At 48.2% G+C, this 21,354-nt stretch overlaps 1 protein-coding gene across 2 annotated transcripts in view; it reads right to left on the reverse strand.

Moving 5' to 3' along the window:
- LOC139563119 (polyamine-modulated factor 1-binding protein 1) overlaps nt 1–21,354 on the reverse strand; it is a 193,787-nt gene that overhangs the window by 22,731 nt on the left and 149,702 nt on the right. Inside the window, exons 16-26 of one of the 2 annotated variants that reach the window (XM_071381410.1) lie at nt 19,606–19,668; nt 18,214–18,498; nt 15,987–16,145; nt 15,808–15,900; nt 15,511–15,666; nt 12,183–12,266; nt 10,469–10,636; nt 5,879–6,100; nt 5,473–5,703; nt 3,652–3,882; nt 1,337–1,459 (exon numbers count right to left, since the gene is read on the reverse strand). In XM_071381410.1, coding sequence (XP_071237511.1) covers nt 1,337–1,459; nt 3,652–3,882; nt 5,473–5,703; nt 5,879–6,100; nt 10,469–10,636; nt 12,183–12,266; nt 15,511–15,666; nt 15,808–15,900; nt 15,987–16,145; nt 18,214–18,498; nt 19,606–19,668 — 1,815 coding nt within the window. The remainder of the gene's footprint in view (nt 1–1,336; nt 1,460–3,651; nt 3,883–5,472; nt 5,704–5,878; nt 6,101–10,468; nt 10,637–12,182; nt 12,267–15,510; nt 15,667–15,807; nt 15,901–15,986; nt 16,146–18,213; nt 18,499–19,605; nt 19,669–21,354) is intronic. The other variant, XM_071381411.1, reaches the window with a different exon arrangement.

A 21,354-nucleotide genomic window follows, 5' to 3' on the forward strand; every position in this document is an offset into this window, starting at 1 on the left:
ACAGACAGCCAGGGCAACTAAGGAGTGGCTCCGTAAGAAGCATCTCAAGGTCCTGGAGTGGCCTAGCCAGTCTCCAGACCTGAACCCAATAGAAAATCTTTGGAGGGAGCTGAAAGTCCGTATTGCCCAGCGACAGCCCCGAAACCTGAAAGATCTGGAGAAGGTCTGTATGGAGGAGTGGGCCAAAATCCCTGCTGCAGTGTGTGGAAACCTGGTCAAGAACTACAGGAAACGTATGATCTCTGTAATTGCAAACAAAGGTTTCTGTACCAAATATTAAGTTCTGCTTTTCTGATGTATCAAATACTTATGTCATGCAATAAAATGCAAATTAATTACTTAAAAATCATACAATGTGATTTTCTGGATTTTTGTTTTAGATTCCGACTCTCACAGTAGAAGTGTACCTATGATAAAAATGACAGACCTCTACGTGCTTTGTAAGTAGGAAAACCTGCAAAATCGGCAGTGTATCAAATACTTGTTCTCCCCACTGTATGTGTGCCAGCCATCTACCCACTGCTCTCAGAGCCTATCAAGCCAAAGCCAACAGCTTTGAGTGAAATATGTACATAAACATTAAGTTCAAAAGTATAATTCAGCCATGTCGTGGAGGGAAGATCCTGCCATCTTCCCCCTTCATCTCAGACCATTAAAATAACGAGTTGTCACCAGGCTCTGGTTTCACTACGCCCTGACACTGACACCCGTCAAGACAAATCTAGATTTCATGGCCACTTACAGATGTATAAATAGTCAAACGAGGTGCTCTAACCATCTATAAAACGCAGCTAAAAGGTTGCCAGAAGATGGCGGGCATCGTGGGCCAGCCGGGCTGGGTAATCAATCTGGGCTGAGTCGGAGTGGAGCGGGGAGCGGTGGCTGCGTGCGTTGGGAGCAGGGCAGTAAATCACGTCAGCGCAGCGCGGGCGCTCCTCTGACACGCCAGCCACTCCAGCTGACACTGGGCCTGCTTGACAGCCTGATGGATCGCCCCACTACACTCCATTAAAGGCAAACGGGCACACGCATGCTGACATAACCAACAATTAGTCACCGTAGCCGTTATGGACCTTGGTTGGTGTGGGTCGGCGTCTGTCTGGCGATGGCTGCTCTGACTTCCTGTCTAGGGTCAGTTTAAAGCCAGGGTTGGAATACACAGAACTACAGTAAACGTACTGAACATACAGTAGGACCAAACTTTTAAGTTTAGTTGATGAGTTAAGTTTTAAAGACAATGACTTTCTCTGGTCACTGTGATTTCACTGGCCACAGTGACTGGTTGTGTTAGCAGGACTCCAGCATGAAGAGGTGAAGTGTTCTGCCCCTACTGTACCTGTTGTAGTTCCTGGATACGGCAGAGCTGCGAGTCGTAGTCTGAGTCAGAGTGGATGTGACTGGCTCTGTAGACAGAGAAATCAGCTTGGCTCTTCACCACACTCTCCTCCTGTTCCTCCACCTGAGAGAGGCACACAGGAACAAACATAGTGCACAGATATATCTGTTGACAGACTGGTACAGAAACACTGTCATGCGGTTGACTTTAGTAGGTCTCTCCTCCCATTTCCTTCCTGTGTTGTGTAGTTGAGTGTTGCGAGGTAGAGACAGAAGGACTGGCTGGAGCTCTGTGAGACTATGGTTGAAGGGCAGACTGCATGGGGTCCTCCTGTCTGACTGTGGGTGAGGCAGGCTGGGGCCACTATGAGACTGTAAGTTTGGGGCTGAGGTGCTGGGTGAGTTCACACTAATGAAGCAGAGACAGGCAAACAGAACGTTTCCCCTCAGTCTCCCCATCTGGAAGCTGTGCTGGGCTTGATGGCTCGTGACTGGAGCACATTCTGCTTCTCACAGATGAGTCGGTCTGTCTGAGGTGCACACACACACACACACACACACACACACACACACACACACACACACACACACACACACACACACACACACACACACACACACACACACACACGCACACGCACACACACACACACACACACACAAAATGTCCTATTGGGTTTCGGTGCTTTGTCAGGATTACTTTGTGCTGCTGCACTTATAAAACACTCCCAGTAAGTTTATGAAGATAATATATCTATATGAATACGGTGTTCCTCTCATTACCCACTGTTGTTTGTTGTCTATGTTTTCCAGACAGCCTTCACTGCAGCGTGTCTGTAGTGTTCATAAAGCCAGGGGCCGTTACAGGCAGGATGAAAATGGAGTGAGAGGTGGTGAAATCAGCTAGTTGTATTGATGTCTCACAGCACTCAGAGCGATCGGCTCATTAAATGAAATCAGACTCTCTCTCTCTCTACCTCCCTCTCTCACACAGACATACACACACCCCAGTTTCCAGACAACACGTGAACTTGGGAAAGAGGTAAAGAAACATTGGTGTGAAAAAATACCTTGGCAGGAAGTGATCACTTAAAAGGTATGCAGGTCAACACTCACTCACACACACACCACACACACACCGTGGGTGAGAGATAGAGACTGATGAACCGAGCGGGTGGTGTGTCGCGCTGTGCGCTCTAAGGACCCAGCTGAGGATGAGAGAGATCAATACTGTGTGTGTGTGTGTGCGATTGAGAGCCTCTGTGTTGCTAATGGAGCTCTGCTGTGTGGGAGGGGTGTTGTTAGTGACTGAGGTGGTGTGTGAGGGGGGGGGGGGTATACAGTGGAGAGGGAAGGCCTTGGTTACAGCAGTGGAGAGGGGAGGGTGAGAGCTGGAGGTGATGGGAATGGCGCCTCCATTGTGGGCTCACAGAAGGAGGTAAGCGCCCCACTGGATCTCCAGCCACCTCCACACCACATAAACACTGAGCTCAACTGGGCACGGCTGCCATTATTTCAGCCACATATCGCATCCCCAGCAGGATTTTCCACTTTGCTTCTTCCGTGCATGGAGCTGTCAACCACCCCGTGTCTCACACACACGTGCATGCACACAACCACACACACCCAAACAAGTCCAAACATCAAACCTTCCTCTCCACTGCTCTGCCCATGTAATCCAGTCTTCCCCTCCTCTCTGCTTCCTCCTGCCAGCCATTAACGGCTGTGCTCTGTGCTGTGCTCTGTGCTGTCCAGGGAGCTCACACTGCCTGTGTTTTCTCATTGTGTTTCCTCCTGTATGGGGGCCATGACGCCGATCAATAGGAATCAGTGAAAACACTTCCAGAGGTCCCCAGGCCTCCGACTCCCAGTGTGTTGTACCCTGTCTGACTCCACCCGTTTACAGATCAGGAGCAGAGATTGAGCCTTACCTACAGAGGTGTGGCGCGACAACTGACCTGCATGTAGCTTCACTCACCTGAGAGGCCAGTTGGGTATACTACAGTGCTAGTACTACTTGACTGGCTTTGACTTAGCCGCATGACTGGCACTGTTCCAGGTAGCAGGGGTAGTGAGCAGGATGAGTGGGCCTGACTGTAGGGGGAAACCACTGAGTGGACTAGTATGTTAATCTATGTTTGTAGTGGAAAGGGAGTGATCAGCACAGTGTGACCGGGTTTGTCTGTGTCTGTGGACGAGTCTGTCATTGGGAAGCTACATCCCTGTGGATGAGGCTCGGCCTGACTGACTGATCCACTGACCGATCTGCCTGACTGACTGGCTGGCCTAACTGGTGTGACTGACTGACTGTCTGACCTGTTGTCTCAGTGCGGCGGTGCTGTCTCTCATAGTGCTGATGACCATCTCACACTCCTGGCTGTGTTTGCGGCTGGACTCCAGGTCTCTCTGGGTGTCTCGGAGGTGCTGACTCAGGGCACTCAGGGCGTCATCCCCGCTCTCCAGCTGGGCACTGTGGGCCTTCAGCTCCCCCTGCAACACCAACGCCTGGGCACACAGACGCAGCACACGCTCGTCCCGCTCCACCACCTGGGACACAGGGACGCGCAGGCAGGCACACAAACACACATATAAACAAGACATGCTATTAACACTCATAAATCAGACCTAGAGATGTACGCAAGAACAACTCCTGGCAACATGGGTATAAACAGCAGAGATAAAACCACAACACATGGAGCGCTTGGGGCTATATGGTTCTATCTGCATTTTTGTCCAAATGGAGTTATTGACAGCCTTGTTCTGTTCAATGTTCTCTACCTATATAGTACTCTAAATACCCCAATTCATGTTGTTGTGTAAAAAAAAAAAATACTAGATAAAAATTGCTGACACCGTTCAAACCAATGAGGGTTTGTAAGTAACTTTAACACCAATTATCTTAGAATCATCTTCTAGCAGACAGAAGCTCTAGCAGACAGAACCTCTAGCAGATAGAACCTCTAGCAGATAGAAGCTCTAGCAGACAGAACCTCTAGCGGATAGAACCTCTAGCAGATAGAACCTCTAGCAGATAGAAGCTCTAGCAGACAGAACCTCTAGCAGATAGAAGCTCTAGCAGATAGAAGCTCTAGCAGACAGAACCTCTAGCAGACAGAAGCTCTAGCAGATAGAAGCTCTAGCAGACAGAACCTCTAGCAGACAGAAGCTCTAGCAGATAGAAGCTCTAGCAGACAGAACCTCTAGCAGATAGAAGCTCTAGCAGATAGAAGCTCTAGCAGACAGAACCTCTAGCAGACAGAAGCTCTAGCAGATAGAAGCTCTAGCAGACAGAGCCTCTAGCAGACAGAAGCTCTAGCAGATAGAAGCTCTAGCAGACAGAACCTCTAGCAGATAGAAGCTCTAGCAGATAGAAGCTCTAGCAGACAGAACCTCTAGCAGATAGAAGCTCTAGCAGACAGAACCTCTAGCAGACAGAAGCTCTAGCAGATAGAACCTCTAGCAGACAGAAGCTCTAGTAGACAGAACCTCTAGCAGATAGAACCTCTAGCAGACAGAAGCTCTAGTAGACAGAACCTCTAGCAGATAAAATCTCTGATAGAACCTATAGCAGATAGAACCTCTAGCAGACAGAACCTCTAACAGACAGAACCTCTAGCAGACAGATCCTCTAGCAGATAGAAGCTTTAGCAGATAGAAGCTCTTGCAGACAGAACCTCAAGCAGATAGAACCTCTTGCAGATAGAACCTCTAGCAGATATAACCTCTGATAGAACCTCTAGCAGATAGAACCTCTAGCAGATAGAAGCTCTAGCAGATAGAAACTCTAGCAGATAGAAGCTCTAGCAGATAGAACCTCTAGCAGATAGAACCTCTTGCAGATAGAACCTCTAGCAGATATAACCTCTGATAGAACCTCTAGCAGATAGAACCTCTGATAGAACCTCTAGCAGATAGAACCTCTAGCAGATAGAAGCTCTAGCAGATAGAAACTCTAGCAGATAGAAGCTCTAGCAGATAGAACCTCTAGCAGATAGAACCTCTAGCAGATAGAACCTCTAGCAGATAGAAGCTCTAGCAGATAGAAGCTCTAGCAGATAGAAGCTCTGGAAATACTAGAAAAAGCTCCAGTATCAGCTCTTAGTTTTCCTGCAGGGTGAGGATGGCGTGGGAGCTGACCTGAGCCCTGGCTTCCTTCAGGTCCTCGTCCTGGGCCTGTAGAGTGCTGTCCTGCTGGGAGATCTTGGTGAGGCAGGCCTGGTACTTGACCCTGTACAGCTCCAGGGACTGGGTCAGGGCCTGCAGCCTGGTCTCTGTGTCCGCTGCTCTGCTCTCAGCCTCCTGCAGCACAGCCCTCAGCCTGGACAACTCTGCCTCCTGGCCCCGCAGACGGCTCTCCCTATCAGTTGCCTGTGGGGGGACACATTCTCAGAACACTGTAGTCTACTTCAATATGCCTGTATAATGGCTTACATAAACCTGCAATAGGCACAGTACTGAGGGTACTTCACTGCTTATTAAAGTGAGGAGAAATCCATGTTCCTGTCTTTCTGTGTACTGTACTCCTCTCACTCCTCCCACCCACCTCCTCCTCTGCCTGCCTGGTATGTCTCTGGGCCTGCTCCAGGTCAGAGCGGAGGTGCTTCATGGTTGCTCTACACTGCTGCAGCCTGCCCTGGGTCTCCTGTAGCTCAGCCCTCAGCCCCAACACCTCCTCCTCCCTGCTCTCCTGCTGAGCCCGGGCCTCCGCCTGCCACCGCTGCAAGTCCCCACGCAGAACACACACTGCCCCCTGCTGGTTGTCCCGCTGGAGACAGAGGGTAGTGTCAGTGAGGGAGTGTGTAGGGAGAATGTGTGTGTATGTGCATGTGTGTATGTGCGTGTGTGTGTGTGTATGTGTTTGTATTTGTGTGTGTGTTTGTATTTGTTTGTGTGTATGTATGTATGTATTTGTGTGTGTGTGTGTGTGTGTGTGTGTGTGTGTGTGTGTGTGTGTGTGTGTGTGTGTGTGTGTGTGTGTGTGTGTGTGTGTGTGTTTGTATGTGTGTGTGTGTGTATGTATGTATTTGTGTGTGTGTCTGTCTGTCTGTCTGTCTGTCTGTCTGTCTGTCTGTCTGTCTGTCTGTCTGTCTGTCTGTCTGTCTGTCTGTCTGTCTGTCTGTCTGTCTGTCTGTCTGTCTGTCTGTCTGTCTGTCTGTCTGTCTGTCTGTGTGTGTGTGTGTGTGTGTGTGTGTGTGTGTGTGTGTGTGTGTGTGTGTGTGTGTGTGTGTGTGTGTGTGTGTGTGTCTGTGTGTGTGTGTGTGTGTGTGTGTGTGTGTGCATACACACATATGGGGGGTGTAGGGGAAACACAGACAGAACAGACAGATATGATCCAATACACTCCTTCAGCCTTCCTTCCTCTCCCTGCAGCTCCACCGAGGCACTTTAATGACACCAGCTCTACATTACATTACTACACTCCAGAGTACAATATCCCAGATGGGATAATATTAGTTTTCCCCTGGCTGATGATGCATTACAAAAATAAGGAGCAGTGTAACAGATGGCTCTCAGGGTAAAAATAATAAATCCCACAGACTTGTAACATGGCTGGGAGACACGCACCCACACCCACAAAACACTTCTGTAATTCATCTACTCTTTCGTTCTTACTGACTTCTAAGCCAGAAGAGAGAGAGAGGAAGAGAGAAACACGATTAGTTTGCATTTTACTTACAAACATCATTAAAACCCCAGCACTAATTGTGTTCTTTTAAATGAGTTAAATCTGTTAATGACTCCATTAGTGACTCCAGTGCATTGATGTCTCCCAGGAATGGAGGGAGGGAGGAAGTGAGAGGATGGATTGAGGCAGTCTGTGACATCACAAACCGTGTAGACATACACAAATATGGAGGTAAAAGATACGTGCAGAGAAAAGAGGACAGATGAAGAGGATAAATATAATAATAGTAGGACAGATATAGGGAGGGGGACTGATGTGGAGAGAGAGAGGGGGGAGCTCTAATCCATAATACAGCCTGCCTGCCTGCCTGCCTGCCTGCCTGCCTGTCTGTCTGTCTGTCTGTCTGTCTGTCTGTCTGTCTGTCTGTCTATCTGTCTGTCTGCCTGCCTGCCTGCCTGCCTGTCTGCCTGCCTGGCCTGCTGCATACATTACTGCATCAATCAGTGCTAAGCTGCAGTGTAATTTTCTAACTTCCTATTTCTCTCCCAACCTCATCACACAGACAACACCCCATGGCTATTTTTGATGAGATTCAGTGCTAGAGAGAGGGAGAGAGAGGAGGTGAGGGAAGGGGGGGAAGGGTGTTTATAGAGCAGCCTCTCTCCCTCTCCCTCACCCTCTCTCTCTCTCGCAGCTCAACCACTGATTAATTTCCAACTAGATCGCTTGGCAAGCAGTATTATTAGCATAACATTTCCATGGATCAGGCCCTGCAATGAAACCCTTTCATCAAGTCGCTTGTCAAACATAAAATTTTGAATCTCATTTTGTTTCTAATATAATTTTCTTACTGGGTGTGTGTGGAAGGCAGCGGGAGCTGGGAAAACGGAGAGTGGGGGAGGTGGGGGTGGAGGGTTGTTATGCAGAAGATAAACGGAGTCATCAATCAAAATTAAAAGAGCTCTGGGTTGGGAAGGAGGCGTTGGTGTTAACCATGGCGTCTGTAGCTGCTTCGACACACCCTAGGTGTGTGCTCTCAGGGCTGTCTGGCTGTCTGTCTGTCTGTCTGTCTGTCTGTCTGTCTGTCTGTCGAGTGGACAGAGGCTGAACTCTCAGCTAAAGACAAAAGAGCAGTCTGACTATCTTATCTTGTGACTGAGGCAGAACAGAACGGCAGGCAGACACCAAACTTAGTCGATCACACAGGTCCACAAACTCAAAAAACACCTTTCACGTCACAACAATGTGACAGCACATGCAATAAATAACGATAAATCTAGCCTTGATTACAAAATGGTCAAAGCTGCCACTATTACAACCCTCAGCCCTAGTCCCAGACTGTACCATTAATTATGAAAAATAACACAGCAGGGGGGAGGAGGAGGGATGGGGAATTCATTTGAATAAGGATACAGAATCAATGCAATTTAATCAATCTTAGCTAATTAAAATAAATCTATATTGTGAAACAATCAAGGTGCATAAACAAGATTCAAATAAATGAAGGAACTGTGCCAAGAGGCTGCCCACTTCTAATTAAATGATACTAATTGAATTCCCCGGCTGTGTGCTGTGCTGTGTGTTTGTTGATGGCGTGGAGAGAAAGAGAGAGGGATGGCTGACCGCCCACTCCTCTGTCTCTGCTGCTTCTCCTCAACAGCACACATTACTGCACACAACACAGCCACACCATGGGCCATCTCTCATAGTTTGTGTCTGTCTTTGTGATTGTCTCCACCCACTTCCAGGTGTCACCCGTTTTCCCCATTAGTCCCTGGGTACTTATTCCGGTGTTCCCTGTTGGTCTGTTGCCAGTTCGTTATGTCAAGTCAACCAGTCTGTTTTTCCGTGCTCCTGCTTTTCTTATCTCTCTTTTGCTAGTCCTCCCGGTTTTGACCCTTGCCTGCCTTGACTCTGAACCCACCTGCCTGACCATACTGCCCGCCCTGACCTCGAGCCTGCCTGCCACTCTGTGCCTCCTGGACTCTGATCTTGTTTATGATCTTTTGCCTGTCCACGACAACTCTCTTGCCTGGCCCTTGTATTATAATAAATATCAGAGACTCGAACCATCTGCCTCCCGTGTCTACATTTGGGTCTCGCCCTGTGCCCTTATAGACCTCCATAAGTATTGGGACAGTGACATTTTTTGTTGTTTTGGCTCTGTACTCCAGCACTTATTGATTTGCATCCATATCGGGTGAACTGTTTAGAAATTACAGTTATTTTTGTACATAGTCCCCCCAATTTAGGGGACCAAAAGTCCCCTAGGCTGTAATAGGAGGGATGAGAGAGTTAGTTAGACATGCTGTAATAGGAGGAATGAGAGGGTTAGACAGGCTGTAATAGGAGGGATGAGAGGGTTAGACATACTGTAATAGGAGGGATGAGAGGGTTAGACATGCTGTAATAGGAGGGATGAGAGGGTTAGTTAGACATGCTGTAATAGGAGGGATGAGAGGGTTAGACAGGCTGTAATAGGAGGGATGAGAGGGTTAGTTAGACATGCTGTAATAGGAGGGATGAGAGGGTTAGTTAGACATGCTGTAATAGGAGGGATGAGAGGGTTAGTTAGACATGCTGTAATAGGAGGGATGAGAGGGTTAGACAGGCTGTAATAGGAGGGATGAGAGGGTTAGTTAGACATGCTGTAATAGGAGGGATGAGAGGGTTAGTTAGACATGCTGTAATAGGAGGGATGAGAGGGTTAGACAGGCTGTAATAGGAGGGATGAGAGGGTTAGTTAGACATGCTGTAATAGGAGGGATGAGAGGGTTAGACATACTGTAATAGGAGGGATGAGAGGGTTAGACAGGCTGTAATAGGAGGGATGAGAGGGTTAGACATGCTGTAATAGGAGGGATGAGCGGATTAGACATACTGTATGTAGCAGTGTATATAGATTATGGTGTGTGTATACATATTGTATAGTTTATATAGATTATGGTGCGTGTATACATATTGTATAGTTTATATAGATTATGGTGCGTGTATACATATTGTATAGTTTATGGTGTGTGTATACATATTGTATAGTTTATGGTGTGTGTATACATATTGTATAGTTTATATAGATTATGGTGTGTGTATACATATTGTATAGTTTATGGTGTGTATATACATATTGTATAGTTTATATAGATTATGGTGTGTGTATACATATTGTATAGTTTATATAGATTATGGTGCGTGTATACATATTGTATAGTTTATGGTGTGTGTATACATATTGTATAGTTTATGGTGTGTGTATACATATTGTATAGTTTATATAGATTATGGTGTGTGTATACATATTGTATAGTGTATACAGATTATGGTGTGTGTATACATATTGTATAGTTTATATAGATTATGATGTGTGTATTAATATTGTATAGTTTATGAAGCTATATAATAGGCCTGGCACCAAGCCCATCATTCTAAAGATCATCATTCCAGTAGCTACTGTAAACAGTGTTGAATAGTCTCACTAAGGATGTGGTATGATGTGTGTGTGTAGCTGACCTGTGTGAGCAGGCTGTCCCTCTCCTGCTGTAGCTGGCCAGTTGTCTGTAGTTGTGACTCCATGTCCTCCTCTCTCTGACTCAGGCTGCCCTGGAGACAGCTCACCTCCTTCTGCAGCCTCTGCACCTCCTCTCCAAGGGCCTGCTCCAGCTGAGCCTGCACTGACAGCTACACACACAGACACAGACACAGACAGACAGACAGACAGACAGACAGAAAGAAAGAAAGAAAGAAAGAAAGAAAGAAAGAAAGAAAGAAAGAAAGAAAGAAAGAAAGAAAGAACATACATATCATTTAATGTTTAGTGACACATTATCCCTTATCAGGAAACAATTGCTGCATGTGTGGACGCAAGTGTGAAATTGAACAAAATCCCAGTCCATATAATTAAAGAAAACAGTGCTGTGAGCAGACAAGAAGAGAAAGCAGGGGAGCATGGAGACAACCAGAGACAACCACAAAACCACTGTGTTCTCCTCTATTCTGCTTGTAGTCAGACCTGTAGAGCTTGTGGTCTGGAGAAGTGGAATCTGATTCCATGTAATATATGTGGATATTACCCTGTTTCCCCCCTGGGGCGGCAGGTAGCCTAGTGGTTAAAGCGTTGGACTAGTAACCGAAAGGTTGCAAGATTAAATCCCCGAGCTGACAAGGTAAAAATCTGTCGTTCTGCCCCTGAACAAGGCAGTTAACCCACTGTTCCTAGGCCGTCATTGAAAATAAGAATTTGTTCTTAACTGACTTGCCTAGTTAAATAAAGGTTAAATAAAAACACCAACCACTCCAGCAGCAAGTTTCGAGTGAGTGATAAACTCCTCTCCCCTCCCATCCCCACCTCTCAACCCGACCCATGCCATCTCTCTCTCAGTCCCTCTCTTCACCCGTCTGCTCAGTTTAAATGACATCTCCCTGTGAGTCTCAGGAAACGCCACGTAAAGCAATTACTAACAGGCCTGATGTGCCCCCTTCCCTTTATGTAGGGGGGGGGGGGGGGGGCATGTGCCCTTCAGCAAAAAATGAATTTTCCAATTGCAGTTAGTTCTGCCATGAATAAATAAACAAATGAATAATTGAGAGGGCAACATAAATAAATAACATCACAAACATTTCACTGGCACTCATAAGTATTCTGCAGATAACTTGGGCTCCATGCTAATGATAAAAACAGTACATGTAGCAGGTTCCCAATGCATTATTCACCGCTCCCCTCCAACCCAAAATTAAATAAATAAAAATCTTTCAAGGAAGTCAAAACATCCTCTCAGCATTGAAGTGACAGGCCTGTCCCATTTATAACACAAGGACACTCTGGCAAACAAATATCTGACCAGTCAGAGAGAGAGGAATAAATAAACCAGCACAACACAGCGTACGGCCATTGACAGGTCCTCCACAAGTTCTCCTTCAAGAAGAAAACTCTGAAATAACACAGAGGGTTCATGGGACACAGTCAGGTGTCTTTTCAAAGTCCCATGGTACAGGGCTGGCTGGACACTAACAAGGTCACCATGTCCTTGAGCTTTCTCCTCAGGGATACACAAGGGGGGGTCTGTGCCCCTGTGAATTCTGATGGATTTGAGTTGAACTAGCCTCTCTATAAACCGGCAGCACTAGGACTCATCTTCGATGGCTGTAGAGACTGCATTAGGCAGATCTGTACAACCCCGTCCTTGTTGACTAATTAAAAAGAGATGCGTTAGATCTCAGGCCTCACCTCATCCTGAGCTGATTTCAGGTGTTCCTGGGCAGTCCTCAGTTCTGTGGTCAGTCTCAGCACTGTCTCATCCCTGTTGGTCACCTGAACACAACCACACACCTTGGTCAGTCCCTACTTCCACTCAACTCACACTGCCTTACCTGTCAGTATGTATGGTTCTTCTTCTGCTGTGAAGACTTAAAACAACACTACTGTTACGACTTCTCCCGAAGTTATTATCCAGCTTCCTCGGGAAGGGAGAGGGTGTCCGCCATCATCTCGTGCCTCTCATGGAGAGCTCTGGAGTGAGCCAAGGCCGTGTGGGGAGAAGGAGATGCGGCGTTGGAGGACTTCACGGAGTTCACCCACCGCTTCCGGGCAGTCTTCGATCACCCGCCCGAGGGTAGAGCGGCGGGTGAACGTCTGTTCCACCTGAGGCAGGGTACGAGGAGCGCCCAGGAGTTCGCACTGGAATTTCGGACCTTGGCCGCCGGAGCGGGATGGAGCGACAGGGCCCTCATTGACCACTACCGTTGCAGCCTGCGCAAGGATGTCCGTCAGGAGTTGGCCTGCAGGGATACCACTCTTACCAGCTGGTGGACATGTCCATTCGGTTGGATAACCTGCTGGTCACCCGCGGACGTCCAGAGAGGGCTCTGTCGATTCCCGTTCCCAGCACCACCGCTCCGGTGCCTATGGAGCTGGGAGGTGCTGCGCACAGGGAGACCGGAGGAGGGGCTTTCACGTGTACCATCTGTGGCCGCAGAGGTCACACTGCTGGCCGGTGCCGTGTTGGTTCCTCTGGGGATCGAGGCAGCAGGCAGGGCACTCTGGCGTCACCCCAGGTGAGCCGGCACCATTCTCACCCAGAGCCCTCTGTTGCACACATGTTTTTGTTTGTTACTTTTCCTGAGTTTTCCCCGCATTCCTAGCATAAGGCGCTCGTCGTTTCAGGCACGGCTGGGAATTTTATTGACAGATCATTTGCCCATAGTTTAGGGATCCCCATCGTTCCCATGGATGTGCCCTTCCCCGTTCACGCCTTAGATAGTCGACCATTAGGGTCAGGGTTGATTAGGGAGGTCACCGCTCCTTTGGGCATGGTGATGCAGGGGGGTCATACGGAGAGAATTAGTCTCTTCCTTATTGACTCTCCTGCATTTCCCGTGGTGCTGGGCCTAACCCTGGTTAGCTTGTCATAACCCCACTGTTTCTTGGCCACAGAGGGCTCTCACGGGGTGGTCGCGAGAGTGCTCAGGTAGGTGTTTAGGGGTTTCCGTTGGTGCTACTACGGTGGAGAGACCAGACCAGGTCTCCACCGTGGGCATTCCCTCTGAATATGCCGATTTGGCTCTCGCCTTTTCCAAAAAGAAAACAACTCAATTACCACCTCATCGACGGGGCGATTACCAGGAGATCTATCGCACAGACGCTGCACTTCCCAGGAGTCACGTGTATCCACTCTCACAGGCGGAGACGGAGGCTATGGAAACATATGTCTACGAATCCCTGCATCAGGGATACATTCGGTTCTCCACTTCACCCGCCTCCTCGAGTTTCTTTTTTGTGAAGAAGAAGGAGGGAAGTCTGCGCCCGTGTATTGACTATCGGGGTCTGAATCAGATCCCTGTGAGGTATAGTTACCCGCTACCGCTCATAGCCACAGCGATAGAGTCAATGCACGGATCACCAAACTAGATCTCAGGAGCGCTTATAACCTGGTGCGTATCCGGGAGGGAGATGAGTGGAAGACGGCTTTCAGTACCACCTCTGGGCACTATGAGTACCTCGTCATGCCGTACGGGTTGATGAATACTCCATCAGTCTTCCAAGCCTTTGTAGATGAGATTTTCACGGTCCTGCACGGGCAGGGTGTGGTGGTGTATATAGATGACATTCTAATATACTCCGCTACACGCGCCGAGCATGTGTCCCTGGTGCGCAAGGTGCTTGGTCGACTGTTGGAGCATGACCTGTACGCTAAGGCTGAGAAATGCCTGTTCTTTCAACAGTCCGTCTCCTTCCTAGGGTACCGCTTTTCCACCTCAGTGGAGATGGAGAGTGACCGCATCTCAGCCGTGGGTAATTGGCCGACTCCCACCACGGTAAAGGAGGTGTAGCGGTTCTTAGGGTTTGCCAACTACTACCGGAGGTTTATCTGAGGTTTTGGTCAGGTAGCAGCTCCCATTACCTCACTGCTGAAGGGGGGCCTGGTGCGCTTGCAGTGGACAGCTGAGGCGGACAGGGCTTTTAGTCACCCGAGGGTTCTGTTTACCTCGGCTCCCGTGCTAGCTCATCCGGATCCCTCTTTGGCGTTCATAGTGGAGGTGGACGCGTCCGAGGCTGGGATAGGAGCTGTGCTCTCTCAGCGCTCGGGCACGCCACCGAAGACATTGGCTTGAGGGGGCTAAACACCCTTTTCTCATCTGGACTGACCACTGCAATCTGGACATCCGGGCGGCGAGGAGACTGAACACTTGCCAGGCAAGGTGGGCCATGTTTTTCACCCGTTTTGTTTTCACCCTTTCTTACAGACCAGGTTCCCAGAACGTGAAGGCAGACGCACTGTACCGGCTGTATGACACAGAGGAGCGGCTCACGGATCCCACTCCCATACTCCCGGCCTCCTGCCTGGTGGCGCCGGTAGTGCGGGAGCTGGACGCGGACATTGAGCGGGCGTTGCGTGCAGACATTGAGCGGGCGTTGCGTGACAGTACCCCACTGTCGGGGGGGGGGGGGGGGGACTGTCGATGCCTCTCCTTGTTCGGGCGGTGTTCGACGTCGCCGGTCTTCTAGCCATCGCCGATCCATTTTTCTTTTTTTTTGTCTCGTTTTCCCACACACCTGGTTCTCATTTCCCTCATTATGTGTTGTGTATTTAACCCTCTGTTTCCCCCATGTCTTTGTGTGGTATTTTTTATCTGTTTTCATGTATGCGCACGTTAGGCTGGTTGCACTGGGTTATGTTCAACCCGTATTTGTATTTCGTGTCCGTTTGTGCCGTGTGCTTTTGGTTCGCCAAATAAAAGGCTCCAGTTTGCTACCAAATATCTGCTCTCCTGCACCTGACTTCCTACAGCACTTCACGCATACCCTGACAACTACACTATTTCGACACATTCTTAACAATGACCTTGGTAAAGAAATTTTGTATTTCACATCCATTATGAAACATCCTGATCCAAGTTAAATAAAGGTTAAATTAAAAAAAGTTAAAAATATTCCATGACATTTCTGATGCCTGTTTGTGAGCTGACCAGCTAAGGGGCATTAGAACGAGGGTTGGTTGGATGAGGGAGAGGAGACAGATGGAGGAGAGATGGAGGAGAGATGTTAAGGCCAGTACCTCGTGCTGTGCAGCCTTGTGTTTCTCATTGAGCAGGTTCAGGTCATGGCTCAGGTCCTGGTTCTCTGTCACCTGAAAGGCCAGTCTGTCCCTCTGTTCCCCCACCTCACGCAGCTCCTCCCTCAGCCTGCCCACCCCAGCCTCCTCCTGGACCAGCTACACACAGACAGAGAAATAGTATGGGTCTAACAGAAAAGAAGCTAATAACAGATGCTAGCAGAGGTACAGTATATGGATAAACCTACAGACCATTTTAGCATATTATGTACTAGTGACTTTCTATCAAGGTTCAAGTACCTGGGCATAGCAGGTGGTATACTGCTGCTGTAGTTGGACCAGATCAGCTCTGATCTCAGCCAGTCTCTCCTCTGTCTCCACACACTGGCTATCCTGTAACAAGTGACATGTGTCATTCCATTGTCATAAACATGCCAATACATGGCTCTTAATGGGTCAAATGAAAGTCCTTTTCTTACCTGCTTCTCCCTCTCTCGTTTACAAGACCTCAGCTCGGCAGTAACTTGCTGCAGTGCATCTTGGGAGGAGAGCAGCTGTTGGCGGAGAACACGGGCGTCTTCTTCATGGTCCTGCAGCTTCACTCTGAGAGCCACGACCATCTCCTCCTTCTGGGCAAGCTGCGGGACAGGAGGGAACGTAACACACTGAAGAACACATCAAGGACAGGACAGAGAACATGCTGATTGTACAGTAATAGCTATGTGGAAAGCACTTTCCTGTTCAAATCAGAGGCATTATTTGCAATCAGCAAGAAGCAAAAAGGTTCAAATCAAACGTTTATTTACTGTTGTTCTCTATGTTCCGTCTTACATTTACATTTACATTTAAGTCATTTAGCAGACGCTCTTATCCAGAGCGACTTACAAATTGGTGCATTCACCTTATGATATCCAGTGGAACAACCACTTTACAATAGTGCATCTAACTCTTTTAAGGGGGGGGGTTAGAAGGATTACTTTATCCTATCCTAGGTATTCCTTAAAGAGGTGGGGTTTCAGGTGTCTTACACAGGAAAACCAATGACAAAGAGCGTGATGGTTTTAGTGCCATCCTATAGACACACATAATAACACATAAATAGGTAATAGTCCAACGAACCATTTAATGGTGGCAACACTCACAATTGTACATTAGAAAAGAACACAATATATATAGATGTTCTGTTCAGTTAGTTTCCCATTTGGACAAAAAACATGCCCTAGATAAGCAAGACAATGTTTCCTGTTTTAGGGAAATGGGTTTGTCTGCTAGCTACATCCCTCCATTCCACTGCAAATTGGAGTATAAGAGTTTATACAGAACCATTTCTGCTGCTGTTATTGAGCTTCTGTGAAATTGTTGTGGATTACACATAATTATTGATAAAGCAGCTTTCTCTCTCCGTTTTTGCTGCCCAAATCTGTTAAAATATGATGAGACTCCACATTGGTACCTGAGTAATGAAAACACACGGCTATATTGATAGTGTTATTTTGTCGTGAGTAATCATACGCATGAGAGACAGAGAGAGGCTGACTGGGATGAGGCAATTAACAACAACACTGATCCCGGAACATGTGGAATGGATGAGTGGGCTGGGGAGAAGAGGGCTGGTTGTCGACTGGGGTATCTAAAGAGTGGCTGAGGATTCTAACCACCACACACACACACACACACACACACACACACACACACACACACACACACACACACACACACACACACACACACACACACACACACACACACACACACACACACACACACACACACAGAGACAGACAGACAGACAGACAGACAGACAGTCTAGACAGACAGACAGACAGACAGACAGACAGACAGACAGACAGACAGACAGACAGACGAGAATGAGCGGACAGAGAGCCACAAGGTCAGTTTGAGGTTCACCACACATGCTTTCAGAGGGGGGGGGGTCTGAAACAGAGGAGCCTTATTTCCACATAGAACATTCTGATTGTGAGAGGGTTATGGCTGAGTGATTTTCAGTTGACCTACAGGAGTTATTCCTAACAGTGGTAGTTAACTGAGTTATAATGTCCCTTTTATCACAAGAAACAATAAAAGGACAAGAAAGAAACACATCAGTAAAGAAAAGATACATCCTTCCTCTCTGTGAGGCTAATATCCACAGAGCCCATTAAGGAGTGTCATTAACCTGCCTGCTAAGCACAAAATGGTAATTAAAACCTCGGGGGTCATATGCATTTTAACACGGCCGTGCACTTGAAAGCGAGGAGTGGGGGGAAAAAATCTAATTTCCTGTACATGTTTGCAGATTGCAGCCTAATGTGGAGCTCAGCTTAATTAGACCCCAGTGACCTGAGGTGATGGAGCCTGACCGGGTCCTCACTACACCCACACTGCAACCACACCACCGTCACCAACCCTGCTCCCTCCCTCCGACCCCCACAGCTCCTAGAACCATTCCACCTCCCCTCCTCCCCAGGCCCAGACTCCCTTCCACCTCTCCCCTCTTCTTCCTACCTGTCCCCCGACCCCCCCACACCCTCCACCCTGCTCCCTCCCTCCGACCCCCACAGCTCCAAGAACCATTCCACCTCCCCCTCCTCCCCAGGCCAAGACTCCCTTCCACCTCTCTCCTCTTCTTCCTACCTATCCCTCACCCCACCCCCACCCTCAACCCTCAACCCTGCTCCCTGTACCTCCCCAGCCCCAGCGACTCACCCTGTCCTGTAGGCCGTCCAGGCTGTGCTGCAGCTCCTGCCTCTGGGCCCCCAGACTGTGGGTCTTCTCCTCCTGTAGTCTCAGGCTTTTGAGGGCCGTGTCCCTGGCCCTCTGCACCTCCTCAAGCCCAGCCTCCCTCAGCCGCAGTCCCTCTGAGACAGCATGGTAGCGGTCCCTCCACTCCCACAGCTCCCTGTCCCGCTGGGCACTCTCCTCCCACAGCTCCCGACCCACCACGTCTGCCTGGCTCTGCAGCCACACAGCCTGCACATCGCTCTCCCTCACCTGCACATAGACACACAGTCACAGTCAGTTACATCCCCAAATAGACATCTTCAGTCATTCATATCAGTCAGGAGACATCTAGAAACACAACTCACACACACTAAGAACACACACGTTAACAGTCAAGGACATAGTACAGACACTCATGTACACACGACCAACGCTCGTCATCACGGTGTCTGCTGTGGCACAGAGCAGACTGTCCCTCCTGTCACAGCTAGTTCCCACGATGTTAAAACAACACATCTACAACAGCCCTAGTGAGTTTCCACTAAAACCCACTGAAAGAGCAGGACTATTCTTTATGAACTGACAAACTCACACAGTAACAGGATCAGCACATTAAAGTCCATGCGAATGAAACAAACGAGTGTTAGCGGGGTGTGAATAAACACTGTGGCGCGCACCTCTACAGACCCTTCTATCAATCAACCTGTCTGCACTTTGTTTTGAGAGTAATCTTGTCCAACCACCAGAGAAGCACTCAGCAGTTAGTGGAGCTTGGCTGTGCTTTGAAGGCCGTGGTTTATTGCGGTCCCAGAGCATAGTGAGGCCGCGCTGTAAAAACAAGCAGGCCCAGCGCTCAACACTCGTCCGAGGTTACTCACCTCACACAGGGATCTAGCGCAGACCTACAGACCACCTAAAACGCCCGTCTGACCCTTTTCTATTTCTCTCTTGTTCCCTCTCTCTCTCCGTCTACAGATTATCACCCTCTGTCCCAGATCTTCCCTCTACCTCCCTCTATTGACTGGGACAGGGCCTGTCTGAGCCCTCATTAGTGTGGGCTGCCAAGGCCATGCCCAGTAGACATGTGCATACACGCAGACACACACACACCACACCAATCCCCGGGAACGCTCCTGACCCACTCTTATGGCCTTTAAGGGCCAACCAAAAGCCCCATTACACGTCGGCTCCCACTGCTTAAAAGGCGAATGTGAAGTTGAGGGTTGAGAGCAGGCTTTAGAAGATGCCCACGCTGTGTCAGTCAGTCAGGCACCTCACAACACAGCAGCGTGAGAGGAGAGGCCTTGTTAAGCAGCATTGTGTGTCATCCTGCTCCTGAGAGCACAAAGGTGTCAGCCAGAGCCCAGAGCCACAGACCTTGTCCTTGAGCTGATGCTGCTCGTCTCTCAGCCTCTTCAGCTCCTCTTCTCTACCACAAAGCTGAGGAGAAACACACACAACATGTTAAGTAGACAGAGTGAAGAGATAGAGCGGAAGGTTACACAGAAGGGCTGTTATAACAAAGCAGACGTTTTATATCAATATAAAATCACTTCTGAGTAACAATTAAGAACCTTACTATAATAGTTTTCCAATAAAATGGTCAAAAAGAAACAAAAATAGCTTTTTAGCAAAAAACTATTTATCAAGCAAGAATTTTGCTGGGACTGTCTGGGAGTGATGTCGCTCTTGCTGCGGGTGATTCCCTGATCCACCTCTACGCAAACGATACCATTCTGTATACATCTGGCCCTTCTTTGGACACTGTGTTAACAAACCTCCAAACGAGCTTCAATGCCATACAACACTCCTTCCGTGGAAGGAGTAAAACGCTAGTAAAACTAAATGCATGCTTTTCAACCGTTCGCTGCCCGCACCCGTTGTCACCAAAGCCCCATACACCACCCACCACTGCGACCTGTATGCTCTCGTTGGCTTGCCCTCGCTACATATTCGTCGCGAGACCCACAGGCTCCAGGTCATCTATAAGTCTTCGCTATCTCAGCTTACTGGTCACGATAACAACACCCACCCGTAGCACGCGCTCCAGCAGGTATATCTCACAGGTCATCCCCAAAGCCAACATCTTCTTTGGCCGCCTTTCCTTCCAGTTCTCTGCTGCCAATGACTGGAACCAATTGCAAAAATCGCTGAAGCTGGAGACTTATATCTCCCTCACTAACTTTAAGCATCAGCTATCTGAGCAGCTAACCGATCGCTGCAGCTGTACATATTCCATCTGTAAATAGCCCATCCAATCTACCTACCTCATCCCCATATTGTTTTATTTACTTTTCTGCTCTTTTGCACACCAGTATTTCTACTTGCACATCATCATCTGCACATCTATCACTCCAGTGTTAATTTGCTAAATTGTAATTACTTCGCTACTATGGCCTATTTATTAACTTACCTCCTCATTCCATTTGCACACACTGTACATAGACTTTATGTTTTTCTATTGTGTTATTGACTGTACGCTTGTTTATTCCATGTGTAACTCTGTGTTGTTGTTTGTGTCGCACTGCTTTGTTTTATCTTGGCCAGGTCGCAGTTGTAAATGAGAACTTGTTCTCAACTAGCCTACCTGGTTAAATAAAGGTAAAATAAAAAAGTGGTCTGAGTGGGGAGGGGGAACTGAAAACTTGCTGTTATTGGCAGAGAGGTTTGGAACTCCTTGTTATTGGCCTATTAACTAATTTACCGCCTAGTGATGTCAACAGGGAAGCCAAAACTCCACCCATGTAAAACCTGCTGATTAGAAGGTATTGTGTAGATTGTTATTTCCTGATTCTGGTTGGAAATACAATGATCATATTTACAGAGTTTTTCCACACATGTACAGAGTTCTTTCATCAGCTGTTGCACAATATGATATAAAAAAAACGGAATTTTGACTGTACTGGGACTTTAATAGCGTTCACATTCTCAATTGTGCTAAGTCTCCTGACATTCAACAACAGGTCTAGGCCAGTCCAGATGAATAACTAATGATGCTATCTAGTCCTACTGAGTGGTTGGACCCCCCCCCCCCCCCTCTACCACCCTCTCTCTCCTCACTAGACCTGGAGTGAGAAGCATCTGAAGCCTTAATAAGACAAAGTGCCTCTCCTTTCTTTCCTTGAC

This window comes from Salvelinus alpinus, chromosome 33, assembly GCF_045679555.1.
Source record: "Salvelinus alpinus chromosome 33, SLU_Salpinus.1, whole genome shotgun sequence".
Taxonomy (NCBI): Eukaryota; Metazoa; Chordata; class Actinopteri; order Salmoniformes; family Salmonidae; genus Salvelinus; species Salvelinus alpinus.